Genomic DNA, 25,114 nt, shown 5'->3' on the forward strand with positions numbered 1-25,114 from the left:
ACTTATGGGTAGTCTCTATATAGTAAGGGAATTTATTCATGACTTACATTCTGTAGTCCAACTCCCCAACAATGGTCAGCAGGAGCTGTGAATGGAAGTACAAGGATCGAGAAGTCGCTCAGTCCCACAAGACAAGCAGGCAAAGAAGAGAGAACCAATCTTCCTTCCTCCAATGTCCTTATGTACATATCCAGCAGAAAGTGTGGCCCAGATTAAAGGTGTGTGCCACCACACCCCTATCTGGGACTTGCTTTGTCCCAGTTAACCTTAAACTCAGAGAGCTCCCTGTCATAATCTTCTGGGATTCATAGCCATTATGCCTCAAGATCTCCATTCCAAAGTCCAGGACAGAAACTTGTATCTCCCAGCCTCTAGATTAGGATCACAAGTGAGCCTTCCAATTCTGGATTGGAGTTCATTCCGGATGTAGTCCACTTGACAACAAGGAGTAGCCACTACAATGATATAGGTAGTATATTCTCATTTCTGCATACTTTAGGTCAAGGTTTTTGCCAGGAGCAGAACGGCTAGCAGGAATCATCATGCATTAAAGGAGATTTAACAGTATGCCTAACCACCTGTGATCTGCCCAGTCTAACAGTAGATGTCCCCTGAAGGAAAGGCCCAGAACTCAATCCATGAGGCTTCCTGTCACAGCCAGCCTTCAGTGTACACTGGAAACCCTAAGAAGTAGGCTCTAATACCAGTGACAGAATACCTCAGCAGAAGAAAGGATAAACTTGCCAGTGCAAATGAGAGCAAGCAGGCAAAGAATGCAAGTCTCCTTTCCATGTGGGCTGCCACCAGAAGATGTAGCCCAGATTAAGGGTAGTTCTCCCAACCTCAGATGACCAAATGTAGAAAAAATGTCTCCCAGGTGTGCCCAGCTAGTTGGGTTTCACTTTATTCCAGATGGAGTTAAGTTGACCAACCAGATCAGACATCACTTGGGGTTTATTAAAAGACAAATCTACAACACTTACATGTTGCGGTCCAGGAGATTCTCCACGAAACACACTATATACTAGTGAAACCAAATATTTTGGAGGGTGTGTGTTTTGTTTTGCTTTTCCCCCACAAGGTTTTCTGTATAACAGCCCTGGATGTTCTTGATCTCACTTTGTAGATCAGGTTGACCTTGAACTCATGTGAAATGCCTCTGCTTCTGTATTCCATGTTCTCTGGACACACACACATACATTTTTGTAATGTTAGCATCAGCCTGTGAAAGACAACATGTGTTATTTGGGTTTTGTTTTGTTTTTTGCTATTGTTTCTTGAAGTCTGGATTCTTTTCTCTGAAAAACAAATTCCAGTTGCACTAATTTTTTTTCTGAAAATGTCATGTAGTCTTCATAACTACATAGAGCCTTACTGTATATACATTCTTCACCCATTCTTCTGTATATAAATATCTACACTGAATTAATTTAATAGGGACCATCAACACATTAGCTATAACCAAGGATGTGCATGCATCTGTGTAGTTTCTTGACTAACAGTCCTTCAGTGTCCCGACCCACAGGACAGTCAGCAGGGTCCCCGGACCACCTAGGAGAAGGTGAGAGACAAGAAATGCAAGAGACAGACAGCAAGACAGTATTCTGATCAAGCTTTCAAATTTTATTTTTTACACAAAGCAATTTAAAGCGAAGCAAGCAAGGTGTAAAGGGGTAAAGTCATTGTATTTGGGGAACAATCTCAGGGGGCTGGCATTGATTCTTGGGAACAGTTTCTCAGAATTGTCTCTTAGAAGCTCAGGGAAAAGCCAGATATTGCTGCAGGAACTTGGCACAATAAATTGATCATGAAGAGGTGACATGGAAAGGAGTTGGTATAGTAACCTAACCACAGGTGAGCTCTGTTCTGGCCCACTCAGGTGAGCTCTGCATGTATTGACCATCTAACTACTTGGCTAATCTTTAAGCTAGTATATTTCCTTCTAAAAGCAGGCTAGAAATGACTGAAAGGAGGGGTTTTGAGATCTATGTGAGAATGGCTCCTGGCACTTCAGGTTGAATTGAGTAATGTACCTGGGACAGTGATCAATTTCTGAAGGAACTTCAACATTTAACAGTGAATAAGGTTCCTCTTTTCTATATTTGGTAATGGTAATGGTTTCTTGGTGGTAACAATCTGATTTAATTGCTCTTTGTCTGATGGTTCAGGGTAATGAGTAAATTTTCAAGTATATATTATCTATTTTGTGTAGTCTCTTGACTGCCTCTACAGCTCACCAATTGATAGAATGTTTTGGGTTTTTACTGTTTCAGAGATTTTTACATGGTCAAAAAAAAGCTCCACATGCTTCCAGTTCTCACATCATTTCTGATGATTCTTCTGCATCACACTCAGCCTTAAAGGGCACAATTTAGGTATCAAATTTTTGGCTGAGCATTCAGAAGTCACTTATGCAACATTCTTTGACCATTACGAGTTTATCGAAAGTTACTCACTATACAGAGTAGCTTCTATGGCCAAAGTTGACAGGTATAGCAATTCTTTGATACAGATATACATAAATATGTAGATAGCAAATTGATTGGGATATCATGCCCACTTAAACAAATAACAGTAGCTGATTCCCCACCAGAGCCTATGACTACCACAAGCACAAGGTCTTGATTGAAAAGCAAAGGGTTTTCAGCACCAATGTGTCAAAGGACTTTCATAGATAGCAAAGTCACAGGAAACCCAAGAGGATAGATCAAGAAGAGTCTCCCACATTCTTAAGATTATTCCTTCTGACGATGGACTGAGCTCTCCAATTGAATTTGCTACCATTCATGTCAATTATTGAAGTAAAACAAGAAACCTGAAAGTCAGTATGCATGTCATAATATGATCTTAACTCAAAAGACTGACAAAACTATGAACTTGGGTAATATCTTTTCCAGAAAATAGTCAGGGCATCTTAACCCAGCCTGAGCTCAAACTGTCAATCCATAGAACAGCATCCTTAGCTTAAATTTGATCGTGATGAACTAAAAACACTGTAAAGAAGAAAATACTCAAAGATCAAAAAGTTTGAGTCAAACAAAAATTCAAAGCTAAATCCAGTAGTAAGTGCTAATCAGTCTTGCAAATTTATTAATGAGAAGTAAGTCCCTGTTTATAATGTAGGGGCAGATACTGGACCATGCTGTCCCATTGGTTGTACTTCCTGAACTAATTTGTTGATCTTCCTGGTTCTTTCCTCCCGTAGGTACCATCTACATTCCCCAGGCATGGGTCAGACTCCCTCTTATACACGCTCTCCAAAGGCGGATGCTCATTTTACCTTCAGCTTTGGCACAAATCTTCAAAATTTCAAGATGGAAAACAAAATCCTGTCTCAGGAATTAAAGGCCTTCATTGAATCATCCCTAGAGAATGGAAACCTTCAAGAAACAGTTTCTGCAATCAGCAAAGCTCTGGGTGACATTGAGAAAGCCCCACTGAACATTGCAGTGATGGGGGGGACTAGGGCTGGAAAGTCCAGTCTCATCAATGCTCTACAGAGAGTGGGGGCTGATGAAGAAGGTGCAGCTACTACTGGGGACATAGTTACAACCACTGAGAGAACACCATACCAATATGTAAAGTTTCCAAGTTTGACACTATGGGACTTGCCTGGCATTGGGTCTATTGCTTTCCAATCACATGATTATCTGAAGAAAATCAAATTTGAGGAGTATGACTTCTTAATTTTTGTCTCTTCTGGATGCCTGAAATGTGATGACATACAACTTATCAAGGCCATTGTGAAAATGAATAGGAGTTTCTATTTTGTTAGAACCCATATAGATTTTCATCTAAGGGCTATAGCAGAGACATATCCTAGGAGATTCAACAGAGAGAACACATTAAAGATGATTCGAAATGTCATTTCACGTATACTTAAGGAACTTACCCAACAGGAGCCTCCAGTCTTCTTAGTCTCTAACTTTGATGTCTCTGACTTTGACTTCCCAAAGCTGGAATCCACCCTTTTGAGTGAGCTCCCGGCCTACAATCGCCACATGTTCATGCTCACTCTGCCAATTGTCACAGATTCCACCATAGACCGGAAGAGGGATATGCTGAAACAAAAGATCTCAAAGGTATCCAGAATGCCAAGAGCATGGGCTACCATACCATTCAGGGGATTGACCCAAAATGACATGGAGATCTTGGAACAGACTTTGAATGAATGTAGATCTTCCTTTGGCCTGGATGAGGAATCACTGGAAAACATTGCTGAGGATTTGAATACGACACTGAAGGAACTCAAAGCAAACATTAAGTCTCCATATTTACTCACAGATGAGCCAGATACATCCTTAACAGATAGAATATTGAAGTACATTAGAAATCCTTACTTTTCAAAGTTTTCCCACTTGAAAAATTACTTCATTGACACGGTTGCAAGTGATGTTAAAATTATCCTTAGCAAAGAAGAGCTTTTAAGAAAGAAGGTAAGCACATTCAATTCTAACATCTCTATGTTGAGAGGAGTCCATGGGAAAAACATTTCCAAAGTTGTTGCAGGAGATACCTTTTTATTTCACTTTCCTGACATGTTTCAATGTGATTCTGATGAATTTTGTCATATCCTTTTTCAGCACCTGTTGACATCCTGGGGGTCTCTCTGGTTGAGACTGTTACATGATGCACTCCTAAGGCTTTTCATTGTAAATCATCTCATGACCGTGGTGTCTAGTTGCTTTGTATTTAAGAAGTATTTCAGTCAGATGGAACGCTACTTGTCTGTTTGCTTTTGATTCCTATGCTTTCCCGACACTATGAGGGAAAATCTGACGACATTTTCATATCCATTTCCCTTAAGAGCTTCAAGGCCTCCATCATACAGTAAGCTCTTTGGCCAACTTAGGGTTGGTTTTTGTATAGGGTAAAGGGTGAGGGTCAAGATTTAGTCTTGCCTGATGTCCACAGTTTGCACAATTCCATTCCTCAAACCATGTGCCCTTCGTACCATGTGATCACTTGGAAGCCTTGTAGAGATATTGACTGACAGTAGATGCATTCTGTTGGTTGCACGGTGATTGATATAGTTCTGGATCTGCCTTTCCTGTCAGTTTGTTGGTTTATGGTCCTGTCTTCATAGCATTATTGGACTGCTTTTTTCACTGTAGTTCTGTGCAATTCCTTGAAATCAGGTATTACAATGACTCCTAACACCATTAGATTTGATCAATCTGGTTTGACTGTAGTCTTCTGTGTTCCCATGTGAGTTTTGTCATTCCACAGTCTAGTTCCATTCTAAATGGCATTGAGGTTGTACTTGAGATTACATTGAGTCTGTAGATAACTATGTGAAGTATGAAGTTTGATAATATGAATGTTTATAAACTATAAGCACAGGAATCTTAGAATCTTTTGTCACCTTCTTTGACATTTCTTTCATCTCTGCTTTGGAGCATCTGAATTCCTTGGGTACTTATTCAAACTTGATTGCTTCCTTCCTTCCTTATTTTCTAACTTCCTATGATCTTACTCTGCCTTATTATCTGGTATGTGTGTGTTATGTCTACTGTTAATAAACTTTTTCTTTTTTAAAAAAGCTAATAAAATTATTTTAAAATATACATCTCAGTATTGTCATTTTTAAGTCATGAAATAATGTATCATATTAAATGCCTCTTATGTGTACATGATTTCTTCTGATGCTTAAAGTAATATGCACTCAACCAGTTTTTGAAATCTATTTGGAACATTAAACATGATAGAAGTAGAAAAATCTCTTATGAAATCCTCTATGAATGAAAATTGTGACAGAGTCCTGATTAGACAGAAAGCATTTCATCTCCAAGGGAGAATATGCAGTGTAACTGTGGCTTCATAGAATGAATTGAGTAATGTTCCTTCTGTTTTGATTTTGCAGAATAGTTTGAAGAGTATTGGCATTAGTTCTTCTTTGAAGGTCTAATAGAATTCTGCACTAAAACCATCTGGTCCTTGGCTTTATTTTTTTTTATTTTTATTTTTTTGATTGGGAGATATCTTATGACTGCTGCTATTTCTTTTGGGGTTATGGGACTGTTTTGATGGTTTATCTAATCCTAAAAGTTATCTAATTAAATTTGGCACCTGACTTCTGTCTAGAAAATTGTGCATTTCATTCATATTTTCCAGGGTTTTTTTTTTTTTTTGAGTATAGGCTTTTGTAGTAGTATCTGATGATTTTATTGAGTTTCCTCAGTTTCTGCTATACCTCCCTTTTCATTTCTGAGTTTGTTAATTTGGATACTGTCTCTTTGCCCTCTGGGTAGTCTGGCTATGGGATTGTCTATCTTGTCAATTTTCCCAAGAATCGGCTCCTGGTTTTGTTTATTCTTTGTATAGTTCTTTTTGTTTCTACTTGGTTGATTTCAGCCCTTGATTATTTCCTGCCATCTACTCCTCTTGGCTATATTTGCTTCTTTTTGTTCTAGAGTATTCAGGTGTCCAGTTAACCTGCTAGTGTATGTTCTCTCCAGTTTCTTTGTGGAGGCACTGAAAGCAGAGTTTTCCACTTATCAATGCTTTCATTGTGCCCCATAAGTTTGGGTATATTGTGGCTAATATAATTTTCATCAAATTCCAAACAGTCTTTAATTTCACTCTTTATTTCTTCCTTGACCAAATTTTCATTGAGTGGGGTATTGTTCAGCTTCCATGTTTATGTGGGCTTTCTGTTGCTATTGAAGAGCAGCCTTACTCCACAGTGATCTTATAAGAAGCATGGGATTAGCTTCACCTTCTTGAATCTGTCGAGGCCTGTTTCGTGACCAATTATATGGTCAGTTGTGGAGAAGGCACTATGAGGTGCTGAGAAGAAGGTATGCTGCTTATCGCTTTATTCACAGACTACACAAGAGAAACTGGAATGGCTGTGGTAAGGGAACAGAGATCATGGGGCCTAAGCACTCAAAGGAGAAAGGGAGCTTTTCCATAAGATATAAGGTTTTTAATATGCTGATCTATATTGTTAAGGGTTTTAAAACCTATGGGTATTAATAGGAGTAAATGGAATGCAAAGGCAACTCAAAATAAGAAGTAAACATTGATGCAGGTAAAACATGGAACAAGTAGACCATGAATGGGAAAACAAAGGAAGAGGAAGACCACAGTAGAAGAAAAGGGCTGAATGAGGGCATGTGACATGCAGAGCAGAGATCGAACCAGCAACCAGGAGCAGAAAGGAAGGTGTTCTGCTAATAATGGTATCAGCAGCTGAGGTCCCTCTTTACCATAAGAACAAACTCCTAGGCCTTGCCCTGCTGTACTGATAATTACAGTGTCTCTCTTTTTTTCTTTATTCAGCATCCTCAACTGCACACAGACATATGGGAGACTTCCTCTAGCACACCCTCTCCTTTAACGGATCAACTTTTGGCATTCAGCTTTGAAAAATTTTTTAAGAATTTCAAGAAGGAAGGCAAAATCGTCTCTGAGAAAACCATCACCTCAATTGAATCCCATCTGAAGGATAAGAACCTTCAGGGGGCATTGTCTACAATTACTCATGCTCTGAGAAACATTGACAAAGCCCCACTGAACATTGCTGTGACTGGAGAAACAGGGACAGGGAAATCTAGCTTTATCAATGCCCTGAGGGGAGTGAGGGATGAAGAAGAAGGTGCAGCCCCCACTGGGGTGGTAGAGACAACCATGAAGAGAACTCCATATCCACACGCAAAGCTTCCCAATGTGACAATATGGGACCTGCCTGGCATTGGAACCACTAACTTCCCACCACAAAACTACCTAATGGAAATGAAGTTTGATGAGTATGACTTCTTCATTATCATCTCTGCCACACGCTTCAAAGAAATTGAAATACATCTGGCCAAAGCCATTGAAAAGATGAACACCAAGTTCTACTTTGTCCGTACCAAGATAGATCAAGATGTCAGTAATGAGCAGAGGAGTAAACCTAGGACTTTCAATAGAGACAGTGTCTTAAAGAAAATTAGAGAAGACTGTTCAGGGCATCTTCAGAAGGCTCTCTCCAGTCAGCCTCCAGTCTTCCTAGTCTCTAACTTAGATGTGTCTGACTTTGACTTCCCAAAGCTGGAGACCACCCTACTCAGTGAGCTCCCAGCCCACAAATGCCACATCTTCATGATGTCCTTGCACAGTGTTACTGAGACTGCCATTGACCGCAAGAGGGATTTCCTCAGACAGAAGATCTGGCTGGAGGCCCTGAAGGCAGGAGTTTTGGCCACCATTCCACTTGTGGGCTTCATCGGAGATGAAATACAAAAGTTAGAGAAAACCTTGAATCTCTACAGGTCATACTTTGGACTGGATGAAGCCTCACTGGAAAATATTGCCAAAGTTTTCAATGTGCCTGTGAATGAAATCAAAGCACACCTTAAGTGTTTCCATTTGTTAACAAAGAATAAAGACATGTCCTTCAAAGAAAAAGTGTTAAAGTATATTGAACATATTTCCTGTGTTACTGGGGGACCACTTGCCTCAGGCCTTTACTTTAAAAAGACTTACTATTGGAAAAGTCTCTTCATTGATACTGTGGCAAGTGATGCCAAGTCTCTCCTTAATATGGAAGAGATTTTATCACAGAAGCAAAGGTTGTCCAGGCTGTTCTCCCTGTATACTGGGGAACAGGAAGAAAGCTATGAGGCACTGACTTTGCATTGGTTACAGGCACTGACTTAAAGCCTGCTTTTAAGCAGCAAACATTTTCTGGAAAATATCAGAGGATTCTTCTCTTTCACAGATAGAATATCACTACAGCAATACAGAACACCAATAGCTTATAATTTAAGATCAAGAACTGACAAATGAGACCTCATAAAATTAGAAAGTTTCTGCAAGGCAAAGGACACTGTCAAAAGGACAAAACAGCAACCAACAAACTGGGAAAAGATCTTCACCAACCCTACGTCTGACAGAGGGCTAATATCAAATATATACAAAGAACTCAAGAAGTTAGACCCCAGGGAACCAAATAACCCTATGCTCAACAACATTAGTCATTAGGGAAATGCAACTCAAAACAACCCTAAGATTTCACCTCACACCAGTCAGAATGGCTAAGGTTAAAAACTCAGGAGACAGCAGGTGTTGGTGAGGATGTGGAGAAAGAGGAACACTCCTCCACTGCTGGTGGGATTGCAAGATGGTGCAACCACTTTGGAAATCAGTCTGGCAGTTCCTCAGAAAACTGAACATGACACTACCAGAGGACCCTGCTATACCACTCCTGGGCATATACCCAGAGGATTCCCTGGCATGCAATAAGGACACTTGCTCCACTATGTTCATAGCAGCCCTATTTATAATAGCCAGAAGCTGGAAAGAACCCAGATGTCCCTCAGTGGAGGAATGGATACAGAAAATGTGGTATATTTACACAATGGAATACTACTCAGCAATTAAAAACAATGAATTCATGAAATTTGTACGCAAATAGTGGGAACTGGAAAATATCATCCTAAGTGAGGTAACCCAATCACAAAAGAATATGCATGGAATGCAATCACTGATAAGTGGATATTAATTAGCCCAGAAGCTATGAATACCCAAGACACAAGTAGCATATCAAATGACTCCCATGAAGAAATAAGGAGAGGGCCCTGATCCTGGAAAGGCCTGATCCAGCATTGTAGGGGAGTAACAGGACAGAGAAAAAGGAGGGAGGTAATTGGAGAATGAGTGTAGAGAAGGCTTATGGGACATATGGGGAGGGGGGAACTGGGAAAGGGGAAAGCGTTTGGAATGTAAACAAAGAATGTAGAAAATAAAAAAAAATGTGGCATATTTAAAAAAGAGAACTCTCTTCCATTAAAGTGTCATTATAAAAATATATGGTTGTATACCTGTGACTTATAATAACTTTGCCTAATTAAACTGGGATCATTTGTCCCAAGGAGATTTCCCAAGCTGTGCAACACTCTCCTGAGATGAAGAAAATAGCACACTGTGTAACCATTTGTGCTTTTCTGTATCTGCCTCAGTTCCAGAATAATGACACAGAGGTTCATTTATTTATATATTAATGCCTCTCCCTTAGTTAAGTGTGTTCCACAACTAACTTATAACCTGTTTAAACTATTCTATGTCTGAGACAAGTCTGGTTGCCTATTCTCAGTTTCATGCATTCAATTTCCTCCACAATTTTGTAGTGAATCTCTTCAGCCTGATTGTTTCCCAGATATATATATATATATATATATATATATATATATATATATATATATACATATATACATATATATATATATATGCACATGCACATGCACATACACATACACATACACATATACATATATATCCCTGAGTTGTCCCACCTATTTTCTCCTGCCTTTCTGTGGACATTCAGCTCTTTGCTGACAGATGATGCTTTGACACCATGCAGAAGGGCTTGTTGCTACAATCCTCTCTTGACTTTCTTTTGAGGTTTAGGAAGTAGAGGGGACTGCCTCCCAGCATACATCTCTACATGAGGTAGTATCTACATAGACATGATAAGCACAGAGCAGATGGGATGATGACCATTGTCTATCCTACTTCCAGGGAGAGCTGTGTAATGCACGGATCAGTAAACACACCTGGAGTTCTGTCCTGACACAGACATTTTATTCCAAAACTTTCACCAGTCAAAAGGATGAGTTTGAAATCTGGGTTGTAGGCAACACAAGCTTTTATTAAATTATCATTTCTTGTGGTATGGTAAAGGCTCAAAAACATCTTAAAATCATCCCTCCTGCTGGACAAGGGGCGCCTAACATAAGCGCTTAATGTCTCTCTTCCTCAACTTCCTTCTTTCTCTTCCTCTTTCCTCTCTTTCTATTCCTCAGGCTTTTGCTCTTCTTCCTCCTCATTCTTCTCCCTTCTTCTGTCTTTATTTCTCCCCCTGCTTCCATCTTTCATTTGCCCACTCAGTTGTGAGACTTGGCAAACACAGTATCTGCTGGGCAGACTTGCAGCCTCACAATATTTTGGAGAGTTGGTATTGCAGATTCTGTCCAAACACCAAGAATTCTCTCTTCTCTAAGAAATGGCAAGGCTTTTGTTGTTGGGTATTTTTTTTTCATCTCTATGGGCTTCCATTGGTTAAACTGGAGCATTTGTACTAGACGTCATCTGACATCTCCTGCTATAGAGGAGTCTCTTGTCAATGCATGGAACCATCACATGTCAATAAAGTGCTGTTGGCTTATGAGCAAAAGTCAGGAAGCAATAAATGAGAGCTCTAATAAAAAGGATGGAATTCTAGGAGAAGGAGAGAGAATAGGATATCCCCACTTCAGGGACAGATGGAGGGAAGGAAATGTGTTGTTACAGACTGTGGAAAGGCTTTGTATTTGTTTCCGCTGGAAAAACTCTGGATTCCTTTCAAATTGATAAAAATCAAAAGTGAATATTTTGGCTGTTAATAATGAAAAAGAATCAAGAAGACTAAACAAATCAGGCACCATACATTCCTAATCCCTCTACATAGAAACTGCTATGGGACTGTTTCAAGCCAAACTTCTACTAAGCTTAGCCAATAAAACTTGTTGGCTATAAGACCATCCAGAGACTGCCCACCTAGGGATCCATCCCATTTAGTTACAAATCCTAGACACTATTGTGGATGCCCACAAGTGCTTGCTGACAGGAGCCTGATATAGCTGTCACCCAAGAGGCTCTGCTAGTGCATAACAAATACAGATGGGGACACTCTCAGCCAGCCATTGAACTGAGCACAGGGTCCACAATGGAGAACCTAAAGAAAGGACCCAAGGATCTGAAGGGGTTTGGAGCGCCACAGGAGGAACAACAAGATGAGCCACCCAGTACCCCCTTCCCAGAGCTCCCAGGGACAAAACCATCAAGCAAAGAGTACACATGGAGGGACCCATGGCTCCAGATGCATAGGCAGCAGAGGATGGCTTTGTTGGACATCAAAGGAGGAGAGGCCCTTGGTCCTGGGAAGATTCAGTGCAGCATTGTAGGGGAATACCAGGACAAGGAAGCTGGAGTGGGTTGATTGGGGAACAGGGGGAGAGGGAGGGGTTATGGGATTTTTCCGGGCAGGGGGGCCAGGAAGGAGACAACATTTGAAATGTAAATAAAGAATATATCTAAGAAAAAATTGTTAAAAACTCAACTGAGCAAAAACACAAAAGTAGTTGGCTATGAAATTACCAGAATCATAATGTCATCTTTTCAAATTTATATTACTGTTTTAAAAAGATATTAACCTCCTTAGAAGGGCAGAATACAGGAAAATTCTATTAATTTAGGGCTAGAAGGGAGAAGCAGAAATTGATTAAGTATTGGGAGGGAGGGATCTGGGTGGGGAAGGGGACAGGGAGGAGAAGAGGGGAACATGATCAGGTATTCTGAGGAGAGAGAACAGGACTGAAGCCCTGAGGGCCAGCAGAAAGAATCCAAATAGGCAACTTCAGGAGGTAGGAGGTGGGGGGACCTTCTAGAAGGTGCCAGAGACCTGGGAACTAAGCAACTCTCAGGACTAAAAGGGAGGGACCTTAGATGAAATGTCCTACAGTGGAGAGAGGGAACTTGTTGAGTCTACCTCCACTAGAAACACAGGGCATCAAGTGGAGGGATGGGGTTCTCATTCCACAATCAAAACCTCTAACCCAGAATTGTGGGCTGAGAAGATGTAATCTGGACTGAAAAAAAATAGAAAGAGTAAAGAATAAATTTTAAAAGGCTGAAATAAAATTTCTGATGCATAAGTTAAAAAAAAAAAACAAAAATATGTGGAGGCATAAAGAAATCCAGGCCTTTGATCTCAAATGTAGAAACAAAGACACAGAGATAGAAACTCTAAGACAAGTACTGCCCATTTGTCAATTCTTGATCTTAGAGCATAAGCTATTGGTGATATGTTCAGGAACTTTTCCCCTGTGCCCATGTCCTCAAGGGTCTTCCCCAGTTTCTTTTCTATTAGTTTCAGTGTGTCTGGTTTTACATGGAGGTCCTTGATCCACTTGGAGTGAAGTTTAGTACATGGAGATAAGAATGGATCAATTCCCATTCTTCTGCATGCTGACCTCCAGATGAAACAGCACCATTTGTTGAAAAGGCTATCTTTTTTCCATTGGATGTTTTCAGCCCCTTTGTCAAGGATCAAGTGGCCATAGGTGTGTGGGTTCATTTCTGGATCTTCAATCCTGTTCCATTGATCCACCTGCCTGTCACTGTACCAATACCATGCAGTTTTTAACACTATTGCTCGGTAGTATTGCTTGAAGTCAGGGATACTGATTCCCCCAGAATTTCTTTTGTTGTTGAGAATAGTTTTAGCTATCCTGGGTTTTTTGTTATTCCAGATGAATTTGAGAATTGCTCTTTCTAACTCTATGAAGACTTGAGTTGGAATTTTGATGGGTATTGCGTTGAATCTGTACTTTGCTTTTGGCCAAATGGCCATTTTAACTATATTAATCCTGCCGATCCATGAGCATGGGAGGTTTTTCCATTTTTTGAGGACTTCTTCCATTTCCTTCTTCAGAGTCTTGAAGGAGAACTGGGTTCTGATGATACCAAGTAGCCTAGGTTTCTGTTGCTTGTGTTCTTGCCCTTACCTCTTGATATCTGGTTATCTCTGGTGTTAGTTGGTCTTGCTGTCTCTGTGTCTTGTCCCTCCTCCAAGCCTGTGTGTCAATACTCCTAGGAGACCCATTTTCTCCTCATGGGATTTAGGTATGGAGGGCTGTAGCACAGGGTCAGCTCCGGGGTACAGATGGAAACTGGAAGGATCCTGTCTGAGGCTGCTCCTCAGTGTCAGGAGCCATAATGAGACAAGCTAATATACTAGCAGGTGATCATCCTGAAATGGCCTGCTTCTGATCATTATATAATATGTGACAGCTGAGCCCTCATTCAGCAAGGTTGTGTGGGATGAATTTTAGGAAAGATTCCTGCTATTAATATGCTTCCTGTTGTTATTAAATATATATAATAATCAGTAAGTAATAGCACAACTCTTTGGAGTACATCTCTGCAGATCCACGAAGATGTACTTTCTTATAGTGAGGCTATGTAGACAAATAATGACTTAAGTTTTACTGATGATTCTATAAGAATTCCTAAAATTATATCTGTGATTATTAAGCTCTTTAATAGTTGAACTTCTATTGGTCCTTTTCTGCTAGTGAAAACTGCAATGAGAACTCTACCACTCTCCCAAGTGTCACCAGTTAATTGCTCTTAGATGGCAACCAGACTTTCTCCTACTCAGAGCACATTCCAAGAGGTTGTAAAGCAATTAACTAAAGGTCATAAAAAAGAGAACTGTGATTTGTTATAGGTGTTAGGACAGAAGATAAAATATTGACTGTGTTTATCTATACAAAACTTCCCTTATAACTTAGTTATCGTTTTAAACTTTCTATGAACCTGTAGAGAAGGCAAACCATAGCCGTCTAGCTAGATAATTACTCCTAATGGATATCCATGCAAACATTCTTTATTATAAACTTCTATTTCAATTTATGACTTGGTATTTTATATGAACTTGTGATAAACTTTGTAACATGTGAGCATGTATTCTGAAAAGATGTTTAAGGGCTGAGGACAAAGAGGGGAGGGACCAGAAGAATTCAGGTGAGAGAAACAGAGCTGAGAGAAGAACTTAGCTGAGGAGAAGGTTTTAGTCAGAAGAGAACAAGATTAAGAGAATACAGAGTGAAATAACTTAGAAACTATAGGTAGCATAAAATAACTAAGAGAACAATGTGCAGGATGGAGAGGGAAAGAGGAAAAAAGATGTTGCAAAGAGCAGAAGGAGCAGGCAGGCTTCTCCTCATCATGGGACAGGACTGGCCCCATGGTAAGGACAAGATAGGCTTAGTCTTACTAAGAGAAACAAAACCTTTTTCCTAACAACATGGATTTAATTCACTTAGCATTAAAAGGGTGGAAGCTTTTTCTTTCTCATTGTAATAAATATTGGAGTCCATTTTTCATCCAGAATGAATGAGTTCTTTCTGCACCAGTGCTTGGTCTTTTGCTCTATATTCACTCATGTAAAAGTTTTTATTTCTGCAAGAGTTATACTCTTCTCCTGGATCAATAGAAGTTTATTACTTCTAACTTCTCCCTGGACTGACAAGCAAGAGGCATCTGGACAATAGGGAAAAGGCTCTAGCAACTAATCCTTTACTTAATCTCCTGATGTTTTTGGATGAGGTGCTAAGTGCCTGAGACTACAGTCAATATGGCTTCAGGGGAACACAGAAGGCAGGTCAATTCCTCTTTCTCCACATCCTCACCCACACCTGCTGTCTCCCGAGTTTTTAATCTTAGCCATTCTGACTGGTGTAAGGTGAAATCTCAGGATTGTTTTGATTTGCATTTCCCTAATGACCAATGAAGTTGATCATTTTTTAAGATGCTTCTCAGCCATCTGAAGTTCTTCAGGTGAAAATTCTTTGTTTACCTCTGTACCCCATTTTTAATAGGGTTATTTGTCTTTCTGGGGTCTAACTTCTTGAGTTCCTTGTATATATTGGATATTAGCCCTCTATCTGATGCAGGGTTGATGAAGATCTTTTCCCAATTTGTTGGTTGCCAATTTGTCCTTTTGATGGTGTCCTTTGCTCTACAGAAACTTTGTAATTTTATGCTACAATAGCATAGTAACTTAGGCTTAGATAAGTAAACCTTTTTATTATTCAGCAACCCTAAATTTTCCTTAAGACAAAGTCTTATCCCAGAATTTCATGAGACAAAGTCTTACCCCTGCAGATGCTCTTCCCCCTCCACTGCCTCAAGAAGTAGCAAGAAGAAAGAAACACCTCTGCAGGGCTGGTTCCCACCACCTCAGTTCATGTGTCCTGATGGTTCTGGGTGGGTCCCTCTTGTGGCAGGAATTTGAGTAGAACTGGTGGTCTTACCTGTGCTCACAGGTGTGTCAGCATTCCCAGGAGACCAGCTCTCTACTGGCAGGATTTGTGTATGGAGAGCTGTGGCACAGGGTCAGCTCTGGGGCACAGACCTATTAAATAATATTTAATACTACAGATACTAGTCTAGTTTAGTACAGAAATAACGCTTCCTAGGTTGAATAGATGGCAAATACTTAGAAACAAACAATTCAGATATGCTATAAACAGGTAGTGTTAAAACAGAACAGTCTTACTTTACCGGGGACCCCTGAGTGAACCACATGGAGATGGAATCCCTGCAAAACACATGAGGTACTTTATTAAAAATACTAGCATTGCTAGGGTCACTCTGAGTGGCCCCACGTCTTGTGCTGTGCAGGATTTTGTACCTTGCTCAGGGCCGCTGCACAATGTGATTGGCAGAATAGTGTTATATTCAAACTAATTGGTTGTTTGAGGATGAGGTAGGTGGCCAATAATCAGTGCTTTGGAATGTGTCCCCACCCTTAGGTCTTCCTCTCCCTCCCCCTTGTGGTCTGAGGAATGCAACACAGCCTCTAACCTTCTTAAGGTTCCTGAGGTAACTCAGTAGTCTTCAAAAACCTCAGAAACATACAGAGTATTCAATTTAAAGATATTTTATTAAGAAAAAGCTTTTTTGACAATGAGACATTTCAGTTTCTGTCAACTTCCCCATTCTACTTCAAAGAACATTATTTCATCGAAGACTATCTTTATAGAGTTTTCTTCAAAAGTGCCAAGCTGGCCACTAGGCAGAAATCTTCCCTTTCTTCAACTGCTGATAATATTCTACCCAAACTGGGCAATCTGGACAAGCTAGACAAAGGGAAGTCTACTGCCAAATTTTACCAGGACAGAGTAAGAAATCCTTCATATTGCCTGATTCACAAAAGTATGTGCCAGATATTCTGGGTCATAAGGCTAAAATTGATTCTCCAACAACACAGAGAAATTTGGGGGCATTGTCCACACAGCCATCTTTCTCTCTTTCCTGTACTTTTGTACACTCTTTGCCTGGACTTCCTGTATACTCAAATAATTTTTTAATTCTTTTCAAGTCTCTGATGGGATTGAAGACTAGATAGTCCTACTCTCACAACTAAACTTAAGTTGTTTAGGATTTAAGAAAATGTTTTAGGTCTTAGAAGATGTTTTATGTTTGTAATGCATGTATAATAGAAAGTGATTTAGATACAGGTCTCTGAGATCCCCAAGATAGAATAGATGATAGAATACTTTCTCCTAGGTTGCCAAATACATATGGACTGTACATAAGGAATATAAATCTTACATGATAGTTCTCATAATTGTTATTATTGTACATGGTTTATATTTTAAGAGAGTCTTTTATTGGACTAAAAGGGAGAATTGTGGAGAGAATCTATTGTACAATATATGGAAGCATCAGCTGTCAATCAAATGCTGTTGGCATATAACCAAAAGGTAGGAAGTAAAGGTGAAATTTCTGGTTAGAAGAATAGAATTCTGGGAGATAGAGATTATGAGAGATTCAAAGACTAAAAGAATACAAAGCTAACTTTAAAAGACCTTTTATATGGCTCTAACAAACACACTAAACATAAAATTTTAGAAACACTCGTATTTACAATAGCCTCTAAAAAAAAATAAACAATCTGCGGCTAAGCCTAACCGTGCTCATCTCCACCCAGCCCTTCAATGCTTCTTTTCCTTTTGTTTCCCCCCAACTCACCTCTCTCTTCAACTGGCTCACTTCAGTTTGCTTTGTATCTGGCAAACATATCTTCAGGACAGGCTGACAGTCCTGGGAGGAGTCAATATTGAAACCTAAGCCCAAGTAACCTCGAGCAAAATTCTCTCTTCTCTTCCTTGAGGAATATCTGGTTTTCTTCTCTGTAAGATTTTCAATTGATTTTCAATTGATTGGCAGCATTCACAGGATAAAAGGTCATCTGATATAGTCAAACCCTCCTGTGATGAGAGAATAGTGTGACCCAAAGTGAAGATATCTTTTCCTACAACATCATTACATACAACAAGACAATCCCTGACAGGATTGCCCAAAGACCCTTACCCGGGGTGTTTCTAAATTCTGTCAAGTTGGTAATTAACACTAACCACCAGTTATACAACACATAATTATCAAGTTTGCATAGTGACAACTTCCATATCTTTAAACATCTTTAACTATTTTGATTATTTTGTCAATATTCTATGGAAAGTATATCATACCAATACAATTATACAATTGTGTTGTATAATCAAATCAGCATCATTTTGTTTCCATTATAGCATCGTTTCACAGTCTTTGATGAATGTCAGTACTTTGATTTCCTCCTCTTAATTTTTTATTCCATATATTCTTTGTTTACATTACAAATAATTTCCCCTTTCCTGGATCCCCACTCCCCAAAACTCTCATAAGCCCTCTTCCCTCCTCCTGTTCCCCAATCCACCCCTTCCCCCTTCCCTGCCCTGGTATTCTCCTACACTGATGCACTGAGCCTTTCCAGGACCAGAGGCCTCTGCTTCCTTCTTCTTGGGCATCATTTGCTATGTGAATTGTGTCTTGGGTATTCCAAGCTTCTTGGCTAGTATCTACTTATCAGTGAGTGCATACAATGAGTAAGTTCTTTCGTGGTTGGATTACCTCACTTAGGATGATATTCTCCAATTCCATCCATTTGTCTACAAATTTCATGATTTCGTTGTTTTTAATGGCTGAATAGTATTCCATTGTGTAAATATACCACATTTTCTATATCCATTCCCCCATTGAGGGACATCTGGGTTCTTTCCACCTTCTGGCTGTTATAAATAGGGCTGCTATGAACATAGTGTAGTATGTATCCTTATTACATGCTGGGTAATCCTCTGTGTATATATGCCCAGGAGTGATATTGAAAGACCCTAAAAACGAGGGCCCCTCCAGGCCTCGGAAGGTGACACCCAAATCACTCACGAGTAACGGTCTTGATGAAAACAGCAAGAGGATTTTTATTCCAGGCACACTGGGGTTCACAGTCATATGCCACGCAGGGGTAGAGGACTGTGGACCCCGAGTGCAGAGTCAGAACAGCTTTTATAGGTTTACAACAAAGCCCACGCATCGCAAACCAATCTTAGCATCAAGAGCCCTGTGCAGTACAAGCCAATTGATCTTCACCATTCCATGGTTCCTAGGCCAGTCTGTTTAAATTATCCAAGCCTGTGCTCCGTGGACCACTTAGTATCCTATAGTCCAGTTGTGTGGGCTCCTGGGTGGGGATGAGGGTGCAAGCAGTTTACAGAGGCTAGATAAGCAGTTTAGTTAGCTCATTTCCAGTTACCTTTCAGGGCCAGGATCATGTACTCAAGAGCCTGTCTTACACCCTTTCACCTACTTCCATACAGGGAATGGGCTCAAAGAATGTGACCTTTCACCTAGTTTCTGACAAAGAGCAGGGTCTGGAATTTGAGGTATTTAGGGCTTCCAGGAGGCTAGAATTAGGGCTCCTTTGGAGTGTGATCACATTTCTAAACTTCTGACTTCTTGGGGTCATTAGAGAGTTAGGCTGTATTTTTCATCCTTTCAGTATAGCAGGGGCTTCCTGTAGTATCCTCCCCAGTTTTCTGAGGAACCGCCAGACTGATTTCCAGAGCGGTAGTACCAGCTTGCAACCCCAAGAGCAGTGGAGGAGTCTTCTTTCTCCACATCCTCACCAGCTCCTCTTTTCTCCTGAGTTTTTGATCTTAGCCATTCTGACTGAGGTGAGGTGAAATCTCAGGGTTGTTTTGATTTGCATCCTGATAAGTAAGGATGTTGAACATTTCTTTAGGTGCTTTTCAGTCATTCGATATTCTTCAGGTGAAAATTCTTTGTTTAGCTCTGTACCCCATTTTTTTGTTTTGTTTTGTTTTCCAGACAGGGTTTCTCTGTGTAGCTGTCCTGGAACTCACTTTGTAAACCAGGCTGGCCTCGAACTCAGAAATCCACCTGCCTCTGCCTCCCAAGTGCTGGGATTAAAGGTGTACGCCTTCCAGGCTGTACGCCATTTTTAATGGGGTCATTTGGCTCTCTGGAGTCTACCTTCTTGAATTCTTTTTATATCTTGGATATAAGCCTTCTGTTGGATGTAGTGTTGGTAAAGATCTTTTCCCAATTTGTTGGCTGCCATTTTGTCCTTTTGACAATGTCCTTTGCCTTACAGAAACTCAGTAATTTTATGAGGTCCCATTTGTCAATTCTTGATCTTACAGCATAAGCTATTAGTGTTCTGTTCAGGAAATGTTCCCCTGTGCCCATGTCCTCAAGGGTCTTCCCCAGTTTCTTTTCCATTAGTTTCAGTGTGTCTGGTTTTATGTGGATGTCCATGATCCACGTGGACTTGAGCTTCAGAGGTTAATTTTTAACATAACATTTTTTATCAATTCTTAGGGAATTTTACATCATGTACCCAATCACACACATGTCCCAGTTCTTCCATGTCTGACCCAATTCCCTTGTGACCTCTTTCCCGCAAAAAAGTTAAAAATAAAAATAAACATTTTTAAATCAATAAAATATATTTTAATTAAAAAAATTAATTTAGAAACCAAAATCCAATTTGTGTTACCTATATACTCACTGAAGCAGAGTCAAACTCTCAGTGGCCTACCACATAAATAGCACTGTATTTCCATTCATGAACAACCACCTCCACAGAAAACTTCAACTATGCAGAGATAACATCAGCATCAATATCTAATGTATTGAGAATTCTCTTTGATACCTTCCTGTTTAGGCTGGTCCTTCTCCTTTGGTAGGTGGGAAATGGAGTGGGTGTAGAGGTTGTCACAGAAGACTTCCATGTCCTTATTTCTCAACTGTGCATCTGCAATTACTGATATAACTGCAAAAGTAGGTTCTTTGCTCCTTAGAGACAGCGGAAACAGGATCATGATCTTCCCCATTGTTTCTGACAAGACCAAAAATTGGAAGGGTCTCCCCTGCAGTAGGACCACAGACCTAGACAAGTCCCTCTGAGGTAGCCATGTGCTGTGGACATCAACATGGCTTCAAGTAGCAACAAAGGCCACTTAGGGGAGTATGGCTTCATAGCCATAACATGATCCAATGACTTCAGGCAGCAGCCTACAGCACATATATCTGCATGGTCATTGATTGGTGGTAACACTGGTCATAGTCATCAAACAAACCCTGGCTGCAATAGGACCACAGATGGAGACATGGCACTCAGTGGCATCATGAATTCGTGCATCACCATGGCCTCAGGGAACAGTACAGGTCAGTCACTTCAGCGTGGTCAGCACAGTCTTGACATATCCCATTCTCCCACTTTCCACAGAACATGTAGTTCTCTATTTCCTCTTTCCCATCTCACCATCACACTATTTGTTCATCATAATGGTCCCCACTGCTGGCACTAGGCACTATGAGACTCTGTGACTTCAGGTTATTTATTTATTTATTTATTTATTTATTTATTTTTGTCATTTCTTTTTCTGTTTGTGTTTTTGTAATTTCTTATTATATGAGAATTTCACTGATACTACTTAACGCTGCCTTTATGCACACAGGTACAGTAGCATCTACTGGATCATGGGAAGCCTCTCTAGGGACACATCCCTGAGAAAATGGATTCCCTTTACCCCAGAAGCCATAAGTTATCAATAGATCCTCAGAAAGGGGTGGGACTTCACGAGTCCTTCTCCCAAAATCACTTGAGTTTTGACTGGCTTGATTTTGTGCAGGTCTTTGTATGCTGCTCACAGTCTCTGGGATTTCATGTATGCAACAGTCCCAACATGATCACAAATAGTGTTTCTCAGAAGATTTCTAATACCTCCAGCTCTTACAATCTCACAAGCTCTCTTCTGCAATGATCCGTGCACCTTGGAGAGAGGAGGGTGATACAGAATTGCCATTTAGAGATGAGTACTTTACAAACACTTACCCTCAGCAAGTTGACCAGTCATTGGTCTCTATGAATTACAAACTACTATAAAATGAGCCTCTTGAATAAGAAAATATTTCACTGCCCCAGCTATTTCCTTTTTCTTTTTATTGGATATTTTCTTTATTTACATTTCAAATGTTTTCCACTTTCTGGGTCTCCCCTTTGGAAACCCCCTATCCCATCCCCCATTCTCCTGCCTCTATGCAGGTGCTCTGCTTCTCAACTACCCACTCCCATGTTCCTGCCCTGGCATTCCCATACACTGGGGCATCAAACACTCTCAGGCCTAAGGGAATCTCCGCCCACTGATGCCATCAAGGCCAACCTCTTCCACATATGCAGACATCACTGTGGGTCCCTCCATGTTTACACTTTGTTTGGTGGTCCATTCCCTGGGAGCTGGGAAGTGGTGGGGTGGGGTCTGCCCAGAAGGCACTGTTGCTCCCAAATATGGGGCTGCAAAACCTCTCAGCTGCTTCAGTCCCTTTTCCAACTCCTACACTGGGGACCCTGCATTCGGTGCAATGGTGTGCTGCAAGCATCTGCCCCTGTATGCCTAAAGCTCTGGCACAGCCTCTCAGGAGACAGCCATCTCAGGTTCCCGTCAGCAACCACTTCCAGCAACCACAATAGTCTCCAGGTTTGGTGACTGTATATGGGATAACCTATTCCACAGAATAGAAACTGAAGGAACACTACCCATTTCATTCTATGAAGCTACAATTACATTTATACCTAAACCACACAAAGATCCAACAAGGAGAACTTCACATCAATTTCCCTTATGAATATCAATGCAAAAATACTCAATAATATTCTCCCAAAATGGATCCAAGAACATATCAAAAAGATCATTCACCACGATCAAGTAGGCTTCATCCCAGGGATGCAGGAATGGTTCAATATATGGAAATCCATCGATGTAATTCACTACATAAACAAACTCAAAAAAAAAAAAAGCACATGATCATTTCATTTGATGCTGAAAAAGCACTAGAAAAAATTCAGCATCCCTTCATGTTAAAAGTCTTGGAAAGATCAGGAATTCAAGACCCATACCTAAACATAGTAAAAGCAATATACAGCAAACCAGTAGCTGACATCAACCTAAATAGAGAGAAACTTGAAGCAATCCTACTAAATCGTAGGCTAGACAAGGCTGTTCTCTCTCTCCATGTCTCTTCAATACAATACTTAAAGTTCTAGCTAGAGCAATTAGACAACAAAAGGAGGTCAGGGTATACAAATTGGAATGGAAGAAGTCAAACTATCACTATTTGCAAATGATATGATAGTATATTTAAGTGACCCCAAAAATTCTATCAGAGAACTCCTACAGCTGATAAACTACTGCCCCAGCTATCTCTACAAGTAATGGGTGGCAAGATCAAGCAGGCTAACTGCTAAGCTTTGCTGATGTGTGTACTGCTTGCTTGGTCGCTTGCATGCTTGGATGACTAAGGCACCTGCTGTACCTCTGATACAGAATCAAGCCTTCCCCAAACCCAGACAAGATATGAGTTAGTCTGCCCAAAATATTAACTTTGTGGGTTTTCCTTTTATAATCCTTTCGCTGGCAATAGCTTAGGCCTTGTCCTGGACAGATTCTTTTTAATAAAATGTCTCTAATTTACTAAAACCAAACCTTAAGTCAAACTGGTAAACCTCTAAACCCAAGACCTACACAGGATAGCTTTCTCAGGGGTAGATGCTATCACATGAGTTAGCAGTCTCCCAGAGGAATCCAGAGTATCAGAACAGTTTGGCCTGTTTGTAACCTTATCTACCCTTGAATGTGGAAAGTTGCCCTTGATTCTTACAAACTAGCCATTTCCAGGAATAGAAACTGAAACCTACTCTGAGTACAGACTCCTCCTTGGGTGTTTGAGATGAATAGGACTCAGAAGCAGGCAGAAAAGGGCTGTTGAGTGAGGACAAAGAAACTCAGGGAGTTCAGACTGTTCGTCCCACAGCCTCCTCCTTTTTTGTGCAGCTCTCCCTGGGACACCAGAACGCCACACATCACGTCTTCCCTTCATAAACATCCTGAATCTGAATTCCAGTTTTAGATAAAGACCTTTCCTGTGAGGAGAACCATCACAGAAGTGTTATTGCCACCAGATCAAGGTCACCACTGCTGAAGTAATGAAGGGTGTCAGGGTTAGCTTGTTCGATAACCCAAGATGTGTGTTAACACAAGGAGTGGAGTCCTGACACCAGGACAGGAGAGCTTGGGCTTTGTACTCAGGGAGCATCCTGGGATCAGGAGTATCCTCCAGTGGCCATCTTCTGGACCACAGAGCATCCCAAGGCAAACAAGACAACACCTTCCTTCCACCTGTGTGTTGTGGGCATTGACTGTCTTCTTGAGCAGTCAACCTTAGAGGAAAGATGCCGGGTTGGGATTCTCAGATGCCAGTGGAGTCCACGCTGTAGGCTCTTCATTTCTCACATGGAGATGCAATTCCAGATCAGAAACAGTCACAGACAAGCTCTGGCAGGTCATGTTAGACCCTCTGGTTTTCAAAGATTCTTCTGTCATGGGTCACTTGTTATTCTAAAGGGCCTATTTTGAAGTTCTTCCTCTTTTTCTCTTGCAGTTTGCAAAAAAATTTGCTCTATATAATCACAATTTTAACTATAATATGACTTCAGGAGTTTCTTTTCTGCCCTGTATATCTGGAGTTCAACATGCTTCATGTATTTATCTGGATATGCTTTTTCTTTGTTGCTAGGATTCCTTGAAATTTATATATTCTTTGTTCTGAGTTATGCAAGACAAGAAAGATACTGCAGTATGTGTTAAAGCTTGGCAAGCAGCAGAAGAGAGTCTCTGATAGAATGAACGCCACAGAGCCTTACAGAAGCACTTTCAGTGATCACCACAAAAAAGGTCCTTTTAGTAATTCAATTCCCACAGACCAAAACCTCTTGCTTGATCTAGGAGTTGTCCGATAGAATCATTACCTGAGCAATTCTCAGCCACACGAGGCATACCTGGTTGGCCACGTATGTCTTGGGACTGAGCACATGCTAAGGTTCTGAAATTCCCAAGAATCAGCAACCCCATTAATTCTCAGATAACAGTCACTTATTGCTTTCAAGAGCTTAACTTCAGACCATAAGTGGCCATCACTCCAAAGTAAATGCCAAATGCAATGACTCTTCCAATTTGCCCACTGCATCTACCTTTTGTTTAAGCTCTATTCAGTTTTCTTGTGAATTAAATTTATGTTGAAGATCATGCACCCTTCCAGTAAATACAGTGTTTTCTCTATCCTACCATTTCACAATCTTACACAAAGAAGCCTATAAACTTATGAGTGGAAAGACAAGGATAGC

General features: G+C 40.5%; 2 protein-coding genes across 6 annotated transcripts in view; both read left to right on the plus strand.

The window, feature by feature from the left end:
• LOC127693478 (uncharacterized) overlaps nucleotides 1–9,690 on the plus strand; it is an 87,438-nt gene extending 77,748 nt beyond the window's left edge. The window contains exons 2-3 of the mRNA XM_052194379.1: nucleotides 3,206–4,436; nucleotides 7,285–9,690. Of these exons, the coding sequence (XP_052050339.1) occupies nucleotides 3,228–4,436; nucleotides 7,285–8,643 (2,568 nt within the window). The 5' untranslated portion in view covers nucleotides 3,206–3,227 and the 3' untranslated portion in view covers nucleotides 8,644–9,690. The remainder of the gene's footprint in view (nucleotides 1–3,205; nucleotides 4,437–7,284) is intronic.
• Nucleotides 1–25,114, plus strand: part of LOC127693473 (T-cell-specific guanine nucleotide triphosphate-binding protein 2-like) — a 444,108-nt gene that overhangs the window by 10,002 nt on the left and 408,992 nt on the right. The window lies entirely within an intron of this gene.

Source organism: Apodemus sylvaticus, chromosome 10 (genome assembly GCF_947179515.1).
Source record: "Apodemus sylvaticus chromosome 10, mApoSyl1.1, whole genome shotgun sequence".
NCBI lineage: Eukaryota > Metazoa > Chordata > Mammalia > Rodentia > Muridae > Apodemus > Apodemus sylvaticus.